This window comes from Pundamilia nyererei, unplaced genomic scaffold (assembly GCF_000239375.1).
Source record: "Pundamilia nyererei isolate P.nyererei 1_Seehausen unplaced genomic scaffold, PunNye1.0 scaffold00120, whole genome shotgun sequence".
Taxonomy (NCBI): Eukaryota; Metazoa; Chordata; class Actinopteri; order Cichliformes; family Cichlidae; genus Pundamilia; species Pundamilia nyererei.
In genome coordinates this window covers 1,348,511-1,372,156 of record NW_005187521.1, presented here as the reverse complement: position 1 = coordinate 1,372,156, position 23,646 = coordinate 1,348,511, and the positions used below count along the sequence as shown (strand labels likewise).

At 43.2% G+C, this 23,646-nt stretch overlaps 1 protein-coding gene across 4 annotated transcripts in view; it reads right to left on the bottom strand.

The window, feature by feature from the left end:
* Positions 1-23,646, bottom strand: part of LOC102215186 (signal-induced proliferation-associated 1-like protein 2) — an 80,351-nt gene that overhangs the window by 26,303 nt on the left and 30,402 nt on the right. For all 4 annotated transcript variants that reach the window (XM_005742424.1, XM_005742426.1, XM_005742425.1 and 1 more), the window contains exons 2-9: positions 21,240-23,002; positions 16,802-16,935; positions 15,562-15,750; positions 11,220-11,394; positions 10,895-10,998; positions 8,303-8,460; positions 7,095-7,671; positions 1,420-1,694 (exon numbers count right to left, since the gene is read on the bottom strand). In XM_005742424.1, the coding sequence (XP_005742481.1) occupies positions 1,420-1,694; positions 7,095-7,671; positions 8,303-8,460; positions 10,895-10,998; positions 11,220-11,394; positions 15,562-15,750; positions 16,802-16,935; positions 21,240-22,740 (3,113 nt within the window). In that variant the 5' untranslated portion in view covers positions 22,741-23,002. The remainder of the gene's footprint in view (positions 1-1,419; positions 1,695-7,094; positions 7,672-8,302; positions 8,461-10,894; positions 10,999-11,219; positions 11,395-15,561; positions 15,751-16,801; positions 16,936-21,239; positions 23,003-23,646) is intronic.

Genomic DNA, 23,646 nt, shown 5'->3' with positions numbered 1-23,646 from the left:
TTTGTGGAGACAAAACTAGTTTCGGAGGATGTTCCGTTTTATCCGCTTCTTCCGTCCCCGGACCGCGACGATGATTGCATCGTCGTGTATCATCACAGATCGTGGCGAGAGGCTTAGACGCCGGTTCTGCCAGAGAGGCTGCTCTGTCGGCTTCACAGACAACACACGTTAGCTCGCCATCTGGGGGAGCAAAAATGTTGCTCCTCTGTTGCCAGACCAGAAAGCAAAAGTTAACTACTATGCATGCTTTATATTTTGATGCACACATACACACAGCTGTTTAATCATATATTCATTCAGAACATTAAGCAAGGCTATCATTATCATCATTTACCAAAACACTCACCCATCAGGGATTTATCAAGATATTCACCAATCGCCACTTTACTTCATGTGTTTAGAAAGCACACAAATACAGTCAAAGAATGAAAATACACAGTGGTTCATTAACTGCTCTTATCTATGTGTTATTACCTTTAACGATTAGCTGGTATATTAGCATTACCTGTAACAACGCAAACAGAAAAATGGGTTTGTATTGAAATATTCTTTCTGCACATTGTCAAGCCATTCTGTCGTGGCTGTCTGTGACAAAGTGGAACCAGCATTTTCCTGGTACATAAATCTGTCAGCCTGAAGCCGAAGAAAAACAAAGATGTCGAAAATGTGAGTGTGAAGGAGTGACGGATACGATTTCACAGGGCTGTCTGTCTCGCACAGACAAAACAAGCAGATGTGCTTTCAGAACCAGCATTTTACACAGACCTTCGTCTCTTCCCATCACGCACACACAAAGGAAAAAAAAAATCATTTGAAACACGCTCCCTCATTTATTTCAAGGGCGGTGGACTCTCTACATGGGAGTGTGTCCCTAAAAGAGGCACACACTCCCATCCTAATTGCTGAACAGAACGTTGAGCGAGGTTAGAGAAAAGCCATCTACAAATGTGAGCTGTCAAACAAAGGCAGCGAGAGTTGAGCCATTAATCAAAAGCCTCTTCTCATTATCATTAGTGGGAAATGCTGACTGTCCGTGTCTGCGGCTCCGCAGGCCTGCTGAAGATTTCTCTCGCAACAAAGAAAGACTATCTCCAGAGAAATCAGTGGAGGACGACATCATCTCCGGTGCAACACAAACAGTATGTAAGCATTTCTTTATGCTAATCGCCTCAAACACGAGAGCAAATGTCAAGCTAATTTACACCACCTGCCAGGAAAAAAAGAAGTAAACCAAACTACTTTTCTGTTATGGCTTCATTAATTTTGGAGGGAGCACCTGCTTCTGTCTCGCTAACCGCAGGACAACAGGAAACAACAACAGGAAATCTGCATTTGATTTTAAGTCATTTTGGCTTAATTGCTGTAACAAAAGTGTTTGCACCGAGGTGAAAATGAGACGACCAAAGAGTGAGGGTTTACCTTCGGGGAGTGCCATCTTCATAAGGTTGAATTATAACCACTTTGACGGTGACTGAGGTGCGCAGCAGGTCAATCATCTGCTCGTGAGTGAGGGTAGCAACGGCCACCTTGCAGATCTCCACCAGTCGGCTGCCCTGTCTCAGTCCTGCCTTCCAGGCGAAACCAAAGGGCTCCACGTCGGCTACGATGCCCTCGAAATTGACGTGGAAGCCGAGCTGGCCGAGGCCATTCCGGCGAAGTGTCATCTCCGTGGTTTCGCACCCTCTGGTGGCGATCTGGAAGCAGAATGAAAACGGCCGTTTTTATAATCTACGATAAAAGGCAGGTGAATTTGTATTTCACGGCACAGATCCTGAGCTTTAAAAACCGAAGGACTTAATAGATACTTTAGCTGGAAACAGAATGCAATACACATGACAGTGAGGAGATGAGACAGAGAGAAAAATGAATGATCTTAATATTCTTTAATAAGAGCCTTCAAAGCTAACAGAGTATATTCCAACAGCGAATGGTTTGCATCATTTGTAAGATGTGTGTGGGTTTTATTACACATGCATGCACAAGAAAAATACTATCAAAGCCTCCAAAGCAGAAGCAGAAGTCCTTAGGCAGCAAGCCTCCAGCATGTTTGTTTGGCTAATTCAAAGAACCTTTCAAACTTGAAGTTAATAAGAGGCTACATCGCACGGCTAACGGTCTTGCCAAAGAGCCGCACACAAATACACACCTGTCTCTGTGGACAGTAACTACAGTAGCTCTTTTCTTCATGCTGCACGGGGAACGCAGATCTAATTGGCCCCTGAGACACGGACATGTCCACAGAGCCGAGTCTATTAGGTAAAGTCAGTGTCAAGGGAGAAGTTTGGAGCGTAATATTTATATACAAATACATAATCTGCATCAACTGGCAGTTAATTAAAGCACTTCTCCCCCCCCCCACACACACACACCCAGCCAGCATGAAAAGATGACTCACTTCACCCTCTCTCGCCATTGTGCAGACTGCTGCCAGAGACGTGACACTTTCCCTAAGGATTCTTGGTGGACAGTCTCTGCTTGTCCAGTTGCGCTCTTGGATGAAAATGAAAGTTGGGTCTTGTCCAATTATGTGCTTACATGCAAATTAAGCTGCTCGCTTTGCTCAGTGGCGGCTTGGCATCATCCTTTGCTTTAATGCAACTCCAGTTCAGTAAAAGTTCAGGCAACCTACTTGCTTCAATGGTTTTATTTCAGCACAACACAAACACAGCAAAGTAAGTGGAGTAGTGGAGCACCTATTTGCACACTGATGACATAAAATGACTGACTACATTATAGCTACACTGCGAGAACACATTAGGACTACACGGTTTATGACAACGAATGGGGAATAAAACCTCACGCTACATCCAACGAGCTTTAATCACCCATTGGATTAGTCTCGGTTCAGTTGTGGGTGACTGGCTCCATTTGCTTCAGAGTGGCAACTAGCTTCAGGGACACATTAACACAGACTATGGATTGTCAACACTCCACACCAGATTCTCACGTCGGCAGAACCCCATTATGAACCATCATGCAATAACTGTCCTCTTAATAGGATACAACTGTAAAATTTCAGCAAAGGAGCCCATCCAGTAATTATATACAAACAGTCCCTGCTTTATGTGCTAATAAATAAGAAGCCAAAGATACTTCGGGTTCAAAATCTAGAGAAAAGACGCCAAAAACTTAGCAATCATTTTAAATTTCCAAAAAGAACTGGAAATATGAAACATAAAAGTTCTCCGGGGTAAAGTCTGGACTAAATGGTTTGTGTATGAAGGCTTCTGCATTTGGGACCATGAATCAAACAGCCCTTTTTCAGAAATCCATTAGGCCTAAATAATAGCTTTCTAAATGCTTTTATTAGAGCCCTTTATTCAGTCCAACCACCAAATTAATCTGCTCAGGTTCTCCTACGAGCTGCTCAGATTCATAACGCTTGACTCTAAGAGTGCATCCATCATCTCACAGGAGGTATTTGTGGCCTATGAAGATACTTGGATGAGAAAAGGGACATAAAGTCAACATGTGTGCACGTCCTGCTGGCCAAACCAATAACAGACTAATAACCGGCCATAAAAACTACAACAAACATTATCAGCCTCAAATCTGTTGTAACTACTGTTGCCAAACAGTGTTACTGGCACTGTTCCTCAGTGATAGGTCTGACAGTCGGACACTGCTCTAACACTGATGGCACCGTCTGCATGTTTCTCAGACATGACAAAACCTTGTCATTCTACTGGAAGTGCGGACTGGTAAATCTGTGGCCGCTTTATACTTCAGGAATCGGCATCAACGTCATGTAGCTTCTTGTGTGATTCTGAATATTTTAGCTTAACGGAGCTCAGCAGCACTGTGGGACTGCAGGAGGTTATCAAAGCTTTTACTTGTCTGTAACAACATGTATGACCTCAAAATGGTGCTAATGAGCACTAATTAAGAAGCTCTTTTATTGATCAACATGCTGCTTTTCTCTGTTATATGTGCCAGTAAAATTGCTTGTTGCTTTTTGGATTGTTGTTTGAATAAAGAAATAATCATAAACGCTACCATGGCATTTTACTACCGACAGCATAAATGATAAGGAATCAGAAAATTGTTTGCAAATACAATTACAAGTGTTTAAAATGTCATCATATATCATATAGAAAAGCAAAATAATTACAAGATTTGGAGTTAGGAGAATGATTAAAAACTTATCATAACTCATTTAGTACATATTTAATCTAGATAAACACAATATAGTATTATAAAACTATTCCAAATTATTTAGTTCCACCTTTCCCACCTCAATTATTTCACTACTTTGACCCTTCTGACACACAAATTGATAAACTGTCAATTTCTTGTATTTGAAGCACTGTTGTTGCATGTAGTACATAAAGAAAACGAGAAGAGAGATTGTGCTTTCTTCTGGATGCAAAACAAAACCCAACCAGACAAAAGAAAGTGGCGTATGTGGCACCCGAGCAAAGAGAACATGCATTGTAAAAACTGAACATGCGGCCAACCAGCTCCGCAACCCGGAGAGCAGGACGCTATCACAAAGCTTTTAGTTGCGCTCTCACACTGGGCTCCTCTGTGTGTTACAGTTGGCAATCTGTTCACATTACATCACAGGTCGGGCAGCCTGTAAATCCCACCAATGAAATTTGATTCGAGTCAACCTCCGGGACATTTGGGAAAATGCAGACACCTTTGGGAACAAGTATGCCTGGTCAGCTTATACCCAAATAAATGTGCCTACAGCTTGCTGCTCCATTGCCTGTATCACAACACAAACAGCGATCCGTACTAACTTTATAATACTTTATAAAACTGGGCTGTGGAATATTAATCAGGAATTCCTTGGAGAAGTGGACAGAAAATGTGAGGGGAAATTAGCATAGCGAATGAGGAAGTGATGTCCTTTGGCTAATCACGAATGCTAATATATCCCGCTCTGTCCTTCCTTAAGATGAGTGTGTGTAGACGCTGAATGACATCCGTGTCCTTTAAAGAGTAATTATGGGAAAGACGTCTTCAGGTTCTGGTGTGGCTGTTTTTTTTTTTTTTGGTAAGGATATGCAGAATCTTTGTGCTCAGGTGCACATTTATTCATTCTCATTCAGAAGCTCTTCTGAGAGTCTCAGTTCATTGCAAGAGGTGATAATAAAAATTATCCGAGCCTCCTTTAATCCTCAGAAGAATCTGATCCTCATTCAGGTTTTTAGCAGGAAATTGGTTGTTACTTGTTGGCTGAACAACTGATTCGCTGGCTAGGGTCTGCTGCAAATTTCAAGACTGCTGATGCAACTGCCAAAAAGGGACTGTGCGGGATAAGTGCCGGAAAGCACACAGCCAGGCATGAAAAAGGTCAGGCACAGCTCAGGTTTGGATTTTGGGATTCAACCACGATGTTATTTAAGGAAAACAAAAGGCTGCCTGATTAGAGCTTCACTTAACAAATCATGGAAACTAGAATAGGAAAAGCAAGACCCTGCAGGTACACAGGAAGCAGAAACAAGGTGTCTGAGGACAGCATCTGGGCTGTGTAGCCAGGTGTACACCATTTTCAAAATTTCAAGACACCTGGACCCACATAGCCCAAACAGTAACACAATGTAGCTAAGCTAGAATTACAAAATAGGGATGCGAGGACTGGGACTAAGTGGGGAGCTCTCAATAGGAGTAAAGTAGTAGTATGAGGCCACGTGTCCTCTATTCTTAGTCTGCCAGACCCCCAAAAAATAAAACAAATTGCCTCCGTTTCCAGCCTTCCCCTTCAAAACTGGGTTGGTGTCCTGCTAGAAAGAGTCTCCCTGTAAACCTGTAAACCACCCAGACAGTCCCCATTTCAAGAACGCCCCAAAAAAAAAAAGAGAATCACATTTTCTCTAATCTTTCAATCCATTAAATGAACTGTCTGCGGTACTGAGCTGCTTCGGCTTTATTTATTTAGTCAGTTTTTGTGAAAATTGCGTGATATGTCATAGTGGTTTATCCTGATCAAGAGCAGGACATCTGCAACTGTGTGACCCGAATGGTCGCCTGTGCACCTCTGCCGAGTCTGTGATGAGCCAAAGAAAGCTTTCAACAGGAAGTCTGTAATCCTCTCTGAACTCTGATGGCTCTGCTTTACAGTTTCACATTCCCGTTAATGCACAATCAGAAAAAAGAAAAAAGAGGGAGCCGCCTGAAAAGCAAGTGAGGTTCGGGTTAATTTAGTGAGATATTTTCACTGCATGTGTGTGAGGGAGTGGAGGCCAAAAAAAAGGGGCCATTAAATCTCTGTTGCTCTGCAACACATGAGAATTGACGGCACAAATAAAGGTTAAATGAGCAACAGTTTTGCTGACCTAACCGTGAAAACAGAATTAAAAGGTTTGTGGTCAAGCATTAAAGCTGCAACTGCAAGAGCAACATTTGCTGAATGCACCGTTTCACCGCAGAGCCCACAAGTATCTAAAGTACAACGCTCCACTGCCACATTAAAAGTAAACTTTCCTTCACATGCACTTCACTTTTTAGACACGTGGATTAACCACAGTCGCCCAAATAATGTATTTTGCAGGCAACAACATGCAGGTGAAAGTGCGGTAGCATGCACGGGGGCGGGGAAGAGGCCCTGATTGTGTTTTATGTGCATTGTTTAGAACATATTTAGAAAATGTGAACCTGTCTCTATTTCTAGTAAAACCCAATAAGTGCCATATCATCATTATTTTTGGTGCTGCTGATGCTTGGCTTTTATTTTTTTAAATCTTACTGTAATTTTTTATGTTTATGCATTAGCGCCAACAGCTGCACCTTTCCGGGGAGCTATTAAAACTGTGTTACGCACTAGTAGTAGACAGCATAATTGTTTTTACTGTAAATGTGCTCATTTCACAATAAACTGGATGTCAAATTTATACAAAAACCCCTCAATTAAACAGACAGGGCAAACAGAATGAATTACTAGCTCTGTGAGGGGGGTGTGGTGTTGGAAACTGATTCATCTAATGTCTTTTGTTCTCTCAAATCTCTACATATGGTATGATTAGTGACACCGAAGACGAGGTGCTACAAAAAGGATCATCCCACTGGCCTTCTGTGGTCTAATCCAGCAGTTATTGAGAGCTTTGGGATGACAGAGATTATTCCAATGCAGACACGAAGAGATTTACCTCTAGTCTCTGCACCATCTCCCGGATGTCTTCTCCGCAGTTGTCGTGAGCAGACAGCATGACACACTCGCCCCGTTCATAGAAAATCTTAATGCTCATAATCCCTGAGGTCCACCCGATGACGTCGCGGCACGAACAGTTGAAGATCACATTTTTTGATTCCTCCTCAATGAGCACAATGAACTCATTGGATATACCAAGCAAGCAGTCAAAGTCCAGCGACTGGCCAAAGTCCCGGGCACGGACGCTCCAGGTGATCGCTCCCACGCTGAACAGATGCGCGTCCTTCCTGGGTTTCACCTTCTCCTTCTTCTTGCCTCCGAGGCTGATGAAGCTGAATTTGACAGCTGAGTCTATAGTGGCCGTGCTGACGAAGTTCTCGGCTAGGTCCTTCAGGTACTCCTGCCGCGTACGAGTCGCCATGGCCCGAAACTTCTCCGACTTGTGTGCTGCGTTCTCCCCGTTGATGACCTTGGCAAGCAGGAAGTCCCTGAAAACCGCAGACTTTGGAAAAGTTACAGACTTGGGAATAGGGGGGCCAAATGGAGGCACGTCTTTAGATCTGGACACAGCCACACTGGAAAAAAATAAAATGCGGGAGTGACAGTTAAGAAAAAGAGGAGCGTAGATATTGAAATGAATGAATAATGAGCAGGCGCTGAAATTATACGTCTTTTGGTAAAATTATTTCTGCTGAGACTAATCTTTCTCCCTTCAACAAATGCTATGTTATTAGCAAGGGTCGTCTTGACTTCAGAAACTCTTGAGTCGTAATTCATAAGTCATAATTTCAAGGTGTCTCTGAAGATAATAACTGTATCATCACTGAGCAGATGAAAAGAGCCCTGTGATTCTGGCGCATTACTATGAAGTCATAAGAGAAACCACAGAAATCACTGAGCAAGCTATTATTATTATCCTTTTAAATTAAGTGCTCTTAAAAGTTCACGCAGAAGAGCCACTTGACACAAAGACATCTATGAAAAACACATCAGAAGATCAACACGTTCGCCTAAACTGTCTCGAGCACACCATTTCGCTTCTTATCCCGTGGTGTAGCACTCTAATATTTAGTGGTTTGACTCAATGCCACCAAACTCAGATGTTTTTCTACTTTCTTCTACCCTGCACGCTTTTCTTTACCAACCAGAGTAAAAAAACGGTTTTGGGAGTGCCTTGCAGGCGTGATGCATGCTTGTTCCATTTACCTGTAGCAGACGTTATCAGTGCACGGGTTGTGGACTTTGACAATGACAAACACATGTTGGAAATGAGAGCGGATGTTTTTTGGAGTGAAAGGAAGGGCCCCGGGCTCCTGAAACACTATGGTGACAATGTCATTGCCAATGTGCCTCTTCCTTAGCAACTGCAAGAGAAAAAGGAGAAATGGAAATTAAATTAGATAAAAGATGAACACAGTCAGGTTAGTTTAAGAGTACAGAAGTTTGGAAAACACATTATCGCTTTAAGATTTCAATTCGAATGAGAGCATGCGAGTGTTTTTCTGAACAAAGGCCAGCCGTGTGTCAGTTGCAGTGACTCAACAGTCACACAAAAACTTCTTTCTCAACTTAGCAAACATTTGCTAACATTAACCATGATAAGCCACCGATCAATACCAGACAAACTAAGGTGTAGCACCAAGTGCTCATATGTACTGGACCTTTTATTACTTAGAAATTTTCCCAGCAAACCTTAAAGTATCATGCCTATAGCCAAGAAAAACAAAGAATTTTGGGTTGCAAAAACGTCCTCATTAATGGACAGGATGGACATCTCTTATAAACCAGGAAATGATACAAAAGCTTTTTTTTTTAATGCAACAAGATTTGATTGACAGCTCTGATGTCACAGGACTTAAAACAAAACCAAAAAAACAACAAAAACAAAACCCCCAAAAAACATGCCAGTTATGTAAAAGTTCCTTATTTAATTAACCCTATGATGCCTGAACCAAGGTGGTTATATTAACTAAAACTTGAGGTATTGACAGACGTGTTTATGGATATCTGGATTTTTATAACACTACGAATCACTGCTTTCAAAAAGTTATGTTTTTATTATACAGCCTGATTTCCCCAAATCTTGCCTGTGACTTATGCTCTTGGTACAATAATAATAATGAAGAAAAAAAGCCTAAAACTAACACTGAAACAAAAAAGAAAAAAGGCTAAACTAAACATTTTCAAACAACAAAAACTAAACTGAAATAAGAAAATCCACTTGAACTTGAAAACAAAAGGTCAAAATGAAATAATAATAATAATAATAATAATAATTAAAATAATTAGAAAATACAAAACTATAGTAACTGTAGTCTAGTCATTAAATAATTGCCAGAAAATTTACATTTTTTTTTAATTGGAGTGTTTATTGAACTTTTTGACAAATTAAAAGAAAACAAATTAGGTTTTGCTACATCCAGAATTTTTATTTATTAATTGTTTCAAAAAAATGTGCAATTTGTTCAGGCTTTTCGAACTCTACAGGTAATGCTCATGTATCAAATATGATACACTTGGCATTAGAGGGATAAATTCCTGTCTCATTGATTGGGCCTCTGCACAATCTTGTGGCGTGTACGTCACGTTCTCAGTAGGACATGGTGTGGTAATTGAGAAAATGAGGTTGTCACCGTTTATGTTTCCTTCCCACAGGCCTTTCCTTTGGAAACAATTTTTCAATCATAGACTCATGGGTTGCAACAAGCTTTGATACAACTGATGGGACAAAACCTGTTTAGCGTCATTTTCCTGGATTAACATTTGAGCATCTTTATTACACTGAATGCAGGGACGGGGGGCATCAGTTCATCCCCTGCACGAAAAAAAATAAATAAATCAATCCTTTGAGTAAGCTCTCACATTTTGCCCTTCTCCTCGACAGAATCACTGTTCCTGGTTTGGATACAGAAACTTTACTGGACAAAGGGATTTTTGGGTGGTAGAGATATCAACTAACTCAATTTAGGATTTGTGTGTGAAGGGCACATGTCCACTCAAACCCAATTTATACTGCTTGTATTGTTGGCCTGTGCAGGTCATTAACCCCCATTCTCTGGTTGGTGTGAGCCTGTCAGTCAGGGTCAGTGAGAGCCCGAAACAAGCAGGATTAGAGGGTGCAGGGGTGATTTGGAAATGATGAAGGGATGAACAGGTCAAGCTCTGCTTGGCCCTGCTGGAATATTACCACCAGGGATTAAATCAAACAATCCCACTTTATGAAATACAATTGGATGAAAGGTAAAGAGAAAAAAAAAACACCACCAATCATATGTTTCTACGCTCACTTGTTAGATGTTTCTGATGTTTTAGACTGTACATCCAGCCTCCATCAAGGTATTCTAATCTCTACAGGGTGGTGCCCACAGGTTGTATTATGGACTCAAAAAGTACAACCGTGTGATCGGCATAGAGATTAATACAGTGAATGTCTGTAATCTTATTTTTAGAGGGCCATCGTTCAACAGTCCACTGCTACATCCACCTAATTCCACTTGTTAGCACGGACAGACAGAGGTCCATCTAATACCGCGTCTGCTTCAGCCCCTGGGGAAGCACTGATTAAAGTCCTACTATGGGGTACCGTCGCTATGGCAATGCTCGTGCTTTCAACTGATAGGTCATTACCGTGGCGAAATGAGTCTCTGGGGAAGATTGGCAGTAGTCAGGATAGGTGATATCCTAAAAGGAACTTGCTCAGGGATTTATTAAAGCTATTAGACATCAACTGAGTACACAGAAGGGCAAGCATGGTGGTGTGCTGCAGAAGATAGAGCCTGAAGGGTACAGTTTACTCACCTGCTGCCGGTTGTTGGGTGTGTAGGGGAGCATGGTGGACACGTGAAACATCAGCTCGTAGTCTTTATAGGTAGTGTAAAGAGAGTGTGTGCCTGTGGAGTCCGCTATAAGAGAAGACAGGGAGGTCAGGGTCTCAGGCCAGATTGCAAAATGTAACCGAGTTAGCTGATCTGATGATATCATAGAACAAAAATTAAGATTGAAGATGCACTACAGTCCCTGTAAACACATACAGCGGAGCATCTGCACTCAGCAGGACTGGAAATGTGTGGGTTAGCATTTGTGGATGTTTAGCTTGGCGAGTGTGTTGTGCATTTTATCTTACTCTTGTTATCCAGCTGAGCTCTGTACTTGGTGAAGCCTTTGAGGCGCACCCTCTGACCAAGCAGATCCAAGAACTCATCCAGCGCTGGGCCGGCACTCTCGTTGTTGTACATCTCTTCCTCTGTGCTCTGGCCAGCCTTGCAGTAGAGTACTCCCACCTTGTGCTGGAAGCTTAGCTGGAATGAGGAAAATAGACATAGACACTCAGTGAGTACCATTTCCTGTTGCTGATCGGTATCACGCACACCACACTCATACATACTGTATATTAAGCACTCAAAGCATGCAAGTGCCCACTTTCCATCATGTCACAGCTAATGTGAAGGCCTTCATAACCCTTCTTGGGGGGGAGAGAGAGCTGAAATCCCCTTTTGTGAAGCTAGGCTATGAACTCTCAGGAGCACTGTGCAGAGTATAAATCAACCTGAGCTATTAGCTGCTACTTAAGAGCAGCTGTGGGGCGACAAGGGAGTGGATTACAGACATACAGCAGAACAGTTTCGGTTTATGAAAGAAAACGGCATAATCTGCCAACAACAGTATTTCAATACTTTCTAATGGACCTCTTCCTTAGGAGATACTTTTGTAGCTGTGAAATACTAGGAAGATTGTTTAACAAATGTGTCTACATACAGATATACAGACGTCTTGTTTATTGAGAAGACCATCTAAAGGCATAGAAAAGGGAGCCAAATCTCTCAAGTTTCCACCACAAGCGTTGCTGTAATTCAGAAATGTCTGATATGAACTCATCTCCTCAAGAGACAGGAAGAAATAAAACATCTGGAGTGATTCTCTTGTGAGATTAGTGTGAGAGCATCTCTCCACTACATGAGTTCTAAGGCTTACACCCTCCCAATGATAGCAGAAGATGGAAAGAAAAAAAGGGTCAAGGGTGGAAACAAATAGATGAGGAGGCAGCCCCTTGCGTTTGGCACCTGTTGCCCTTTATTCACAGCTTCACCTTCATCTTGACCCAGAGTCAATGTGTCGGTACGGCGGGAAGAAAGGGTTTCTCTGAATGTGAATGCTGACAAATGGTCTATATACTGAAACAAATTGGAATTGTCTTTTTCCTCCGTTACAGGTTATGATTTCCCGGTGTACTCCTGACACTGTTGTCATGGTGACTTCCTCCCATCAGGCAGTCTGTTCTGCACTAAAGCTCCTGCGGTTACCAAAAGCTATTATACCATCAAGCCCCGTGGAAATGGCATGATGTGCAATGATGTGGCCTTCTGTCTTTTATCCTGTGTGATATGGACTCGCTTGACCTCCAGCTCCTCTTAACAGCCTAACCGATAGGGAGGGTAATCACATTAACCTTTGGGGCGAATTTGAAAAGAGCAAGCACACAGGACATATAACAAAGATACAGATGAGTAGTGCTCCTTCGGTGAAGCTTGTTGCATCACCGTCTGTGATGGCTCTTTTTGGAGTGGCATTAGCTTCTGTTAAGGTGGAGCTGTATCCCATTTAACAGATCTTGCCAAAAATCTTAGCAAAGAAAGCATCTCCAATTTTTCTCCATCTGTCCAGAGCTGCAGGGCGTTGAAAACTGAACTCCTGCTCATTCATTTAAACAAAAGCTGAAACTAAAATAAGAACGCACAAACAACAAAAGACACATAATGAGTGGAGAAAGAAATTGGGACAGTGTTTCCCCCGGAGAGCTCTGAGCGGCTCCTGAGGGATGGCGTGGTGTGACATATGTCTGCGCTGCAGTGTCCTGATGCAGCAAAAATCCAAAAATGTGGCTACTTAAACCTGGCTACAATCACCACGCACCACTACACAAACATCTGCTGGGGTTATTGCATTAAAGTGTCACTACAGAAACTTCTCCAACTTTCAATGTAAGGCCAGGGGATTTTAAAAAACGCAGTGTTTGTAATTGCAAAATTTCCTGCACTTATTCTTTGTTTATGCTATGAATGCGATCACTGCAGGGAGATTAGCTTTCTAGGTTAGGGAGAATATCATCTGTCAAACATAACTTAGAGGAAAAGGTCAGTAACTGTTCTCTGACCTCCTCAACGTTGTCATTACTGTCATGACACACTCATATTTTCCTCTCACTTTCAAATTTATGAGTATTACCAGTGCTTGTAAATTCACAACTTTCATTTTCTAACTGACACAGATAATAATAAACTAAAGAATTTTAATTTTCCAGATTTGAGTCTTTAGATTGAAACAGCAGATACGCATTGAAAAATCAATGGCTTACAAAAAAAACAAAACCTAATTTGTAAATTTCTTACTCAAGATCGCATCTCTAAATCTCATTAGCTGCCAACTCCTTTTCCACAGTCCATCTGCGCACAGTCAATTCACTGTGATCTACAATGAGATCTAAAATACATTCGCATATGCTCTCTTCTCTTCTTACGTCCTAGGCTGTTACGGCGCAGTCTACAAGGCCGCTTTCAGGGATATTCTTTTTGCAGATGCAGGAGACCCTCTCTGACTCCGTTCACAGCAAGAGGAAGCATTTAACAAAGAGACTAACATCTAACATCTCCAAAGAATTGCGCACGCGCACACAAATCCTCAAAAAATATGCATTTTAGGGGGAAAAAAAGTCAGGCAGATCATCAGGCTGCAGTTCTTCCTGTCCCGTATCAGCTTCCTCACATAAACACATTAGAGGGGCGGTCAAAGTCCAGCTTGGTTAAAAAGCAGATTAAGGAGTGCCTGACATATTGAACATTTGCCCGGCAAGAATAACATTAATGATTATAACAGGAGTGTGCAAAAATACTGACATCCAAATATAAAACTGGCTTCCACTGGGCTTTTGGTTTGAGGTCTGCGCAGAGGAGTGCCAACTGGAAGAGCTTCAAGCCCCACTTAGCCTGGGCTCTCCTCCTCTGAAGGCAGTTTCTTGAGATTATTTTATTGCTTTTTTTTTTGCCTCCCATGTGTCAGTTTCATCATCTATCAAACTCTTTATCTGCAGACATGGGGAGTCGCATGGCAGGTGAACAAACCCCTGTAACATCTGGTAGGAAGAACTTCCTCAAAGCACTTATTTACAAAGTTACTTTGACATAATTGGACACAGAGCCTGCCACCGTGAGTGCATTTAACTTGCTTTAGAGAGGACACTTCATTGCTCTTGTTTATGTGTGTAACGAAATCCTAACACAGAAGAGGGTCTTGGCTGACACTTTCTATTATAAGAACCTTTCCCCTGTCAATTGGAAGGATGGGCGCACGCTAACGAATGTAATTAAACTAATAAGCAGACAATTCTCTGATGGTGAAACAAGTATCACCCCTGGCTAATCCTTCCACTCTCCATTCCATCTTTTTTTCCCAGTTTCATTACATGAGAAATTAAAGGCCTTCCGATCACGCAATGAATCTGTGACAGCTGTGAATATAGAGAGCCCATATCACTATTAGCAATTTTATTCAAACAGAGATAATGCAAGATGACACCCTCCACCGTCTGAGCAGCATACCAAATCTCCTGCTCTCAGGCAAAGTAGGCTGTCAAAAGTAAGTTACTCTAACTTGTGTGCAAGTGTCCTATCAGCACAACAAGTGTGCCAAAAACAGATGGTGCTGGCTGCAGAGAGTACAGGACTTCTATTGATTCTATTTAAGCGTGGTATTGTCTGCACCTCGGCTCAGGAGTCTGTGTTATCTATCTATAACAAGCAGCCCGTATATAGGACAAAGATCCCTGCTATTTGAAGTTAATCCCTCCCAGTTTCCTTCTATAGCTGAGGTAAATGTCACAAATAGAGACACATACGCCTGAAATATGTAGCGTGATGTGCTAATGCAGTCAAAACAATCTTTCGTTTCTGATATGTGGCTGCGGTGGCTTTAAAATTAAACAGCTGGAAAATCTCTGGACAGACGAGGCTTTCTTCCCTCCTCACATACAGAGACGCACGTTTGTTAACCTGCTGTATCTTGTTAGCGTAATCTGTCTAGGTTTTGTGAAGAGGTTGTGTGATTCACTATTGTTTGTCCAGATGCAGTGACCTCCTGGAGTGCTGGTTGGCAGCCTCACAGTTATGACTCCACAGTGAGTCACTTCGTCTCGACAAGTAGTAGTCCTGCATGTAATGCATCACCCCGTAAAACTACAAATGGTAGTATTTACGCAATTTTTTTCTTTTTTCCCTTTCTTTTTTTTGGGGGGGGGTTGTCTTAAAAAGAAAAAAGGAAGAACCATATGTATACATATCTTAAAATGCAAGACACCAAGTATTAATCATCAAGGCACTGAACCTCAGATTACCCCGTTAAATCAGCAGCAGCAGCAAAAATCTGTGGTAGCACTCAAAACACGGTTCAAGAGGACATCTCAATGTATTATTCACCCCTTGCTCATCCAGCTTGAGGAGCTGTTCCGCGACTTTGGGAGAGTTCATGGCCAGCCTCAGACACTGGATATTCAGCTCAGGGATGACGTATTCAAGTACTTCTTTGAGCGGCAGCCCGCGGGCCGTCCCGTGTCTCGCCGTGGATGGAATGGCATCCTCCAGGATGGCACCACGGAGGGTGGTCAGCTGGCAGGAAAGACAGATGGTGAGGATTTGTCCAGTAAAGTTAACAGTCATATAAACTCCTACTTGTACAGTGTGATAGGGTTGGGTCAGGTATGCTTCCATATGCTGACTGGTGTTAAGGGTAATGACTACATTATGACTCTGGACAGCATTAGGGAACTCAAATTCTAAATAATTGAGACAGGCTAACTGAATACTAGATGTTTGTGTGCCAGTAAACACTTTCAAAACAAGAACATCCAAATTTCCATTTGCACAGCCTGTTAACATGTCAGCAGTCAACTGCGGCCAAATAAAAAGGCTTTCTGAAAAGTAGACTTATATAGCAGAGGCAGGAAGAGAGAGCGATGTGGGGCAGGTCGCGCAGAGAGAGCAATGAGGCTAAATGACAGGAGTACATGCAAATAGATGCTCCAGCGGTCGAGGAGTTAAAACACTGCCTGCGTGCCACTTGCAGGGCTACCATGACCCAGATACATTGTTTTATCGTGGGAGTGGTGCTTTAAACCGAGAAGGGCACTGGATATCAGTGACATTTTCCTGCCTGACGCATCTGTTGCACCTGAATTATTCAGTGAATGAGACAAGCCAGCATCAATCAAGACGATACGGTCCCACCAGGGACACCAGGACTCTGCCTCTCCGTTTTTTGGGATTAATCAGGTTGTGTGTTCATCGGGGTGTGTGAAAGTGAGCGAAGGCGGGCAACTACACACCTCTGATACACTGTATCAGTATTTGCATTAATGGCCAACTGAGTCACAACTGGCACCGAATCACTGGACACATTAGTGCAGATTTAAGAGGGCAGAGAAGTTTCCTGTTGTTTTCGGGGGTACTGAAGCATTCCTGGACTTTTGTACTGCTTGACTGAGCCGCAGGCCGAGTGACCTTAACGTGTCTCACTGAATGTGATATGAGAAATATGAAAAATCCATGTTCGCGCTAGTAAACAATTCTTCAATAAATTGACAGGTCATGAAGGTTCTCCAATCATGCATCCATAATGTAAGCAGTGAGCGAAAAGTGCACATCAGTGTATTATCGTTACCTGACTGGTTCTAAAGGTGACCCGATAGTTGTACTGCGTCCCTTCCTTATCCCTTCCATCGTCTAGCTTCTCCCTGCGGATGCTGACTGCCACGGGTCCAAGATGGTCGTCTACACCGAAATAATTCTGATGCTCTGGAGGGAGAGAAAGAGATATAAAATTAAATGAGAGTTATGCATGTTATCAGACATTATGTTAGCTGGTGAAAGAAAGAAAGCTTAAATATAAGTAATAATAAATTACAGATTTTTAATAAAACACGTAATCAAATTACTGCTGTGGTTTCAGTAGATTATCTGTTTACCTATATGCACTCACAGATGAGCTGATTAGTTACATCTGTTCAACAAAGATCTCATCAGCCAGTCACATAGCAGTAACTCAATGCATTTAGATATGTATACACGGCAAAGACGACCTGCTGAAGTTGAAACTAAGCACCACGATGAGGTAAAAGGTGATTAAAGTGACTTTGAATGTGGCATTATCAGAGCTGGGATGTGTATTTGTCAAATTATCAATCTACTGGGATTTTTTCATGGCCATCTCAAGTGTTTACAGAGAAAGGTCTGAAAAGGAGGGGGAAAAACATCGAGCAAGCAGCAGTTTCTGGGTGAAAAAGCCTTCTTGATGGAGGAGGTCGGAGGAGAATGTTCAGAGCTGACAGGAAGGCAACAATAACTCAAACAACCACTTCTTACAACCAAGCAATGCAGCAGAGCTTCTTTGAACGTACAGCACATTAAACCTTGAAGATGGGCTACAGCAGCAGAACACACCGAGGGCCACTCCAGTCAACATAAAACTGAAGCTACAGCCTGTTACTCCATCCTGCATTATCTCAAGTGGTTCAGGCTGGGGGTATGTGGTTATTTTCTTGCCATATTTTGGACTCCTTAGTACCAACTGAGCATCATTTAAATGCCACCTGAGTGTGTTGCGGATCATGTCCATCCCTTTATGCCCTACAGCGTATCCACCTTCTGATGGCTGCTTCCTTTAGGATAATGGATCATGTCACAAAGCTCAAATCATCGTAAACTAGTTTCTTGAACATGACTGAGTTCATTCAAATTGTCTTTACAGTCACCAGATTTCAATCCAGTAGAGCAAGAGCAGAGTTCACATCATGGATCTCCAGCTACTGTGTGATGCTGTTGTGTCCCTGAGCCTGAGTCTGCCAGCAGTCTCTTTCTGATAAAAAGGGATTTCTTCCCCAGCATCACCAAGTACTTGCTTATATAGAGTCATTGGCCATTGCTTTGTAATAAAGCACTGATAAGACTGCTGCTGCAATTCGGCACTAAATAAATAAAACCCACATGCTCCACGTGGCATTGAGTTTTGCACAATGCAGACACATGCAGACTGAAGTACAGACATGACATAATGTCTTAATATAAGTCTGCATCAATACATTTATGACCTTAATAATACATCAGGTCATTTCAAAAGAAATTTAATTCAGTTTTCTATTCTGAAGTGAAGTGCATGCATGACGCATAACATCCGTAACTGAATGAAGCAGACGCTCAGGACGCCCACAGAACATGCAAACGTTTTTTTTTCTCTTGTTGTTGTTCTGTCATTTTAAATTAATGGACTGTTCTGCCCCATAAGTCATGTTCCCACAGCTACTACTACGACTACTACTACTACTGCAGCAGCAACCCTTGACTTTGTTCTCATGCTAGAAATGAATGATGCAGAACTCGAGCTTTGCACTTTATAAATGGCATGTACTCGTATGCATATTAGATAGATGACCACGTGGGTAAGAATGGTGTTAGAAAAACACCGCACCAACATTCAATACTGGTAGAGATTGGATCACATGACTGGGGGGGGAATCACTGCGAAGATGTTGGTCTATATATCCATCAGTTATATCAACAATCATGGCATGAAAACTAGTAAATCTGGTGTAATCCCAGAAAAACATTTATTGAGTGCACACTCAAAATTTCATGTTTCGATCTACTTTGCTCAAAAACCCAAGGCAAGATTTTCAGGAAATTTCCAGGGGATTTTCATGGCTTTGGGTAAATCTGATGTTTCCAGTAACCTCCTCACCCCTCCAGTGTGCTGAAAATATCAAAATGTGATGGGCAGATTCTCATTACTTTTCCTTGCCCTCTTTATGGCCCCTGAAGGATGAATACTTTTTTCATTTATGGACAGTCTGTGGTTGTTTCCCCTTTGACACCCTGAGGTCTAGACATTAATTTTCAGAGTAAATTAATAATAATAATGATGGGCAGAATGCCAGCTCTACTCCTTATAGTATCGCTCCAAAGGAGTTGAGTCTTTTGGCCAAATTTCTTATACGGTCGTTAATTCTTTCCATCAGTTATTGTGCTGATTTAATGAAAAATTCACTACACGACAAGGATTACTAGCTGGGCTTTAGTCTTTTCAGCTCTAAGCACCATAAGAACCAGTACTAATTTCTTTGTTGACACACAATGCATGCGTGCGTACATGTGCATGTGTGTGTGTGCGCATGAGTGTGTGTAGGCACACATATAAGAGGGCCTTGAGCAAACACTCCCTTAATCCAGGCTAAAGCTGAGGAGAAAGACCTGGATTCAACAGCTAAAAGAAAAACCTCAGCAGGGTCCACAAAGCAGTGACATTCACAAAGAGATTTCTGCAGAAGTTTTCGATATTACATCCACGCCATGCAGTGCAAGCTGTGTTAAATAGCGTGGTTCTTGTCACTGTAGCATAAACAGTGGAGCAAAACGCACAGTGGAGCAAAACGCACATCGGCATTAATAATAAATTATCTGTATGGAGGGAAAGTAGGGTTAACTGTCTGACGAATGCTTGTCAGGGACAGAGTTCTGCAGGGAAATGTAAGGCATAAGGTCAAATGGTGGTGGTGGTGGGGGGGGCTGTGTAGCAATGGAGGTCTCAAGGCATCCAAATACCAGGAGCACAGTGAGTCAGACAGTGCTGACTTTAGAGGAAAGCTTTTTGTCAACACATTTCTTTAGCATGTCAGCGGTGCCCATCACATGGTGCTGACAATTTGCCAAAGGTTGCAAATTGGATGACTTTGATTTTTCACGTCAAATAATGCCCCCTTCTCGTTTTGCTGTTAATCCACACCACAGAAACACCTTAAAAAAATCTTTGAAAGTCCAACACTGTGAGCCCCTTCTTCTGTACATTTAGTGCTCCAAGCTTAATTTCAAGCCTTGCATGTCAGTAAGAGGTGGTTTACATTGCCCTCTGCACATCTCAGTGTCAACCCAAACACCTAATGTGACCATGACCTGTACATAGTGAAGGTTGACCCATTTTGTGTGAAGGAAGCATTGTGTCCATTAGGGGAAAAACCACTCCGGTTGCTAAGGGAAGCAGGGCTTTAGGCAATCAATTGGATCAATGTTCAGTCCAGGTTGATGAAAGCCTGCTGAGAAATAGTGACACGTAGTGATGTTTGTGTGAGTGTGTCTTTGCTGTGAAGCGCAGGTGATGACAGACCTGTCTAGTCAATAAAACACCTTATTTTAAAAAAAGGAAAAAGGCAGTGGCTACATTTCCATACTGTGAAAGAGGCATCCTACCCTAGAGACTAAGGTCTTCATGAAAATGCCCTGTTATACACAGGCCTGCATTGCTGTGAATGCAGGCTAAATAAATGCACAACCCAAATCCAGAACCCAGCTTTGGTGTGAGTATTAGCAAGGCATTTGAGCAATTATCGACATGTCTCTCAGAGACAGATTTTTATTCAGAGTGTCTTTTTGAAGAGGTTAAGGCATCTTGGAGTGTGAAAGGTGAAGCAGCTGTTTTCTATGGTGGGGGCAGGCTTAAGACGGGGTAACTCTATCTGCTGAGACCAGCGAGCACAGATTGCACAGAGAAGTGGGAAAAACAGATATGTATAATGCGGCGATGGGTCGGGGTCAGCACGGTATTTCCAGCATTCGTCTCGTAGGTGTTTTAATGAGGAGAACTGGGACCTTGGCGTAGCTCTGCTGACCCTAAAGTTTCATATGAGGAGACCTCGTACTCTCTTAGTCCCTGCAGGGAACAGCTGCAGTACACCCTCTCACTCACCTCTCTCTTTTTCACATGACTAATCGCAGTTTCTCCGCAGGGTTCGGAGTAATATCAGAGGGAGGACATGACCGCTCCTCTGCTGAGGAAGTGAAACACACGCCCTCGCACCCAACACAAGCCTGCTATTGTTCTGGACTTTATTTCATGTGCTTGTACAAAAAACAACTGGGACGTTGAGATATTTGACCCTGTGAGATGAGGCTGTTCCATCTGGGAGCTAGCTTCCCCACAGGTGACTGAAGAAGTCTTACTTTATAAAAATGTAGCTGGCCTGGAAAGTTTAATAGTCCTCAACAGTGAGTCACACAAATCCTGCTGCATCATCACTTTTAACTATCTGTAAAAACAGAAATTAGCTCCTTACCTCTCCCGTAGAAGAATTTGTGGTAGTAGTATGCTCCAAGGTCAATGTGCTCGATGATGTAGCGTTTGACCTTTTCCCTGTGGATTGGCTGGTTTTCTCGAGGCACCTCCAGCACAGAAACTCCTGCGTTGGTGCAGTGTGAACTTAGGGATGACTCGAAAGAGCAGCTCTCTGACAAACCGCTGTAGTTGACACTGTTGGCTCTGGAGAGGGAGATCTTCCTCTCGCTCTCGCCACCAATCTCATTGCGAAAGTGCAGGCAACTCAGCACCAAGCTGTTGCTCTTCCCGTCCCCCTCGTCTGCATCCAGGTTCTCCTTTGGGTTCAAGTCCTCTCTGCTGCCCAGTGGAGACTCAAACATGGGGGTATTGGCACTGTTGCATCCTGCTGCTCCACCATCGGCTCCTGCTCCAGGTCCAGCACCGCCTCCAACTACGGACACTCCACCAGCTCCGGCTCCAGCTGAGGCGGCCGAGGCACCGGTAGTAGTGTTTTTCCTCTGGCTCAGGTTAGCTCTGCTCGCCACCGCCTCGCTGATGTTAAAAAGCACACTCTGCACATCGTAGTGGGCGAAGCATTTTTGGAAGCTGAGCGGTCGCCGGTCGTCCTCGATTGAGAGCCGCAGCGCGTCACTTTCACTCTTTATGGGCCGAAGTTTCCTGAACAGTGATGTTTCTGACGACTCCGATTTAAGACGTCTCATGAAGGACTTCTCCCGTTCCCGGCTGTAGAGTAGGGAGCTGTCTATGTAGTCATAGCCTGGAATGTGGACTATCTCACCCCTTGCAATTTGTGCTGCTGTCTGCAAGCTGGGGGACAGCGAGGCATCACAGCGCAGCAACTCGGGGAAACCCAGAGGGGGTATACTGCGGTGGTCCAGGGTTTCAACTCGGTAGCCCTTAAGCATGGTGAAGAAGCCATCCCCAGTCAAGCCCTGGCGGTCGATGGAGGATGTGCTGCCGTACTCGCGGTGCAGCGAGGCTCCAGTGTTTGGGTTGACGGCATTCTGGTCCATTACGTCTTCAGAGTCGATGTCACTTATGGTAACGTCACTGTTGCTCCGCTGACGGATAGGGTGCAGACCCTTCAGCGGAGAGTGGCAGAGAAAGTCACTCAGCGTGTATTTGTCAGTGTAGTCCACCTCCAGACAGACTGCTTCACCTTGCTCTAGTATTTCCACAGTGTGTTCCTGCTGGCCGTTCTGAAACACGGGTATCACACTCTGATAGTTAGGCGAAGGCCGCCCGTCCCATCCGTCTTTTCTTGGCGGCCATTCTGTGACCCTGGCCCTGACACCCATTTTAGGCATTGCCGGAGTACCATTTGTTTTGCCTGCACCATCAGGTTTCCCCTGCATGCTGGAGGCTGGAGGTCCCATGCTATCGCTCAAGGCTTTGAGCTTCCTGCTGAATAGCTCCTCTGACTGCATGACTCTGGAGTATTCTTCTGGGCCTCCCACAAGGTTAGATTTGTTAGCTGTCACAGGGCTCAAAATACTCATATCCTGCTGGCAGATTCCTTGAAGAGCAGACTTCCAGGACCCTCCTTCATCATGCGACTTGCTCACTGGTGAGCCAAGGAGCAGCCTTTTTCCTGAGTCAACGAAGCTGCCGTCATAACTCACAGAGGACGGGTGGCATGACAATTGGCAAACAGCATTTGGGCGTCAAGGACGAGTGAGTGGGGCGCGCCGTAGCACAGCAGAGCGGAGCCTTCTCTCACAGCGTGTCGCCAATGAATAACGACAGCTGGAGGTGGTAGATCTATAGCACAGAAACACAGAAGAAAGAAAAAATATTTAGCGCACTGCGAGCAGGTTGAAAGGGTTTGAAAAGACATTTTCATTTAAAACAAGTATTTTATTTCTCAGCAGGACTCCAAAATATGGCACAATCAGCTAAGCTAAAAAGAAAAACTGCTGACCCAAATTGTCTGTACCTAGTTATCTTTGTAATAAACTCTCACCACGGGCTACGCTGGGATCTTTCAGGTTTGGAACTACGCCGAGCTTATCGCAGAGTACGAGTAATTTGCATCTTTGGGAGTAGAGAGAGTGCCATTATAGGTTTATAACTAGATAGATGTATATCATGGATGGTGCTTCTAGCCTATATCTAACAGATGGCGGTGAAGCAAATTACAGCAACAAGAGGCAGATGTTGAACCAAACGGTCGCATGTACCAGTATCTGATCCAACGGCTTGCAGCATCATCAAGCCGGCAAATTATACAGGAGGGATAGTTGGAGAACTGATGCATATTCAACACCAGCTCCACTTTGCCTTTTTATCTGATCTGGTTAGTAGGAAAATTAACAAGGACTTGATGAGGTAAACTGGCTGTGACAAAAGAAAACAAATGAAAAAAACAGAGTAAAACTGTAAGACTAATTTTTTTATAATATATA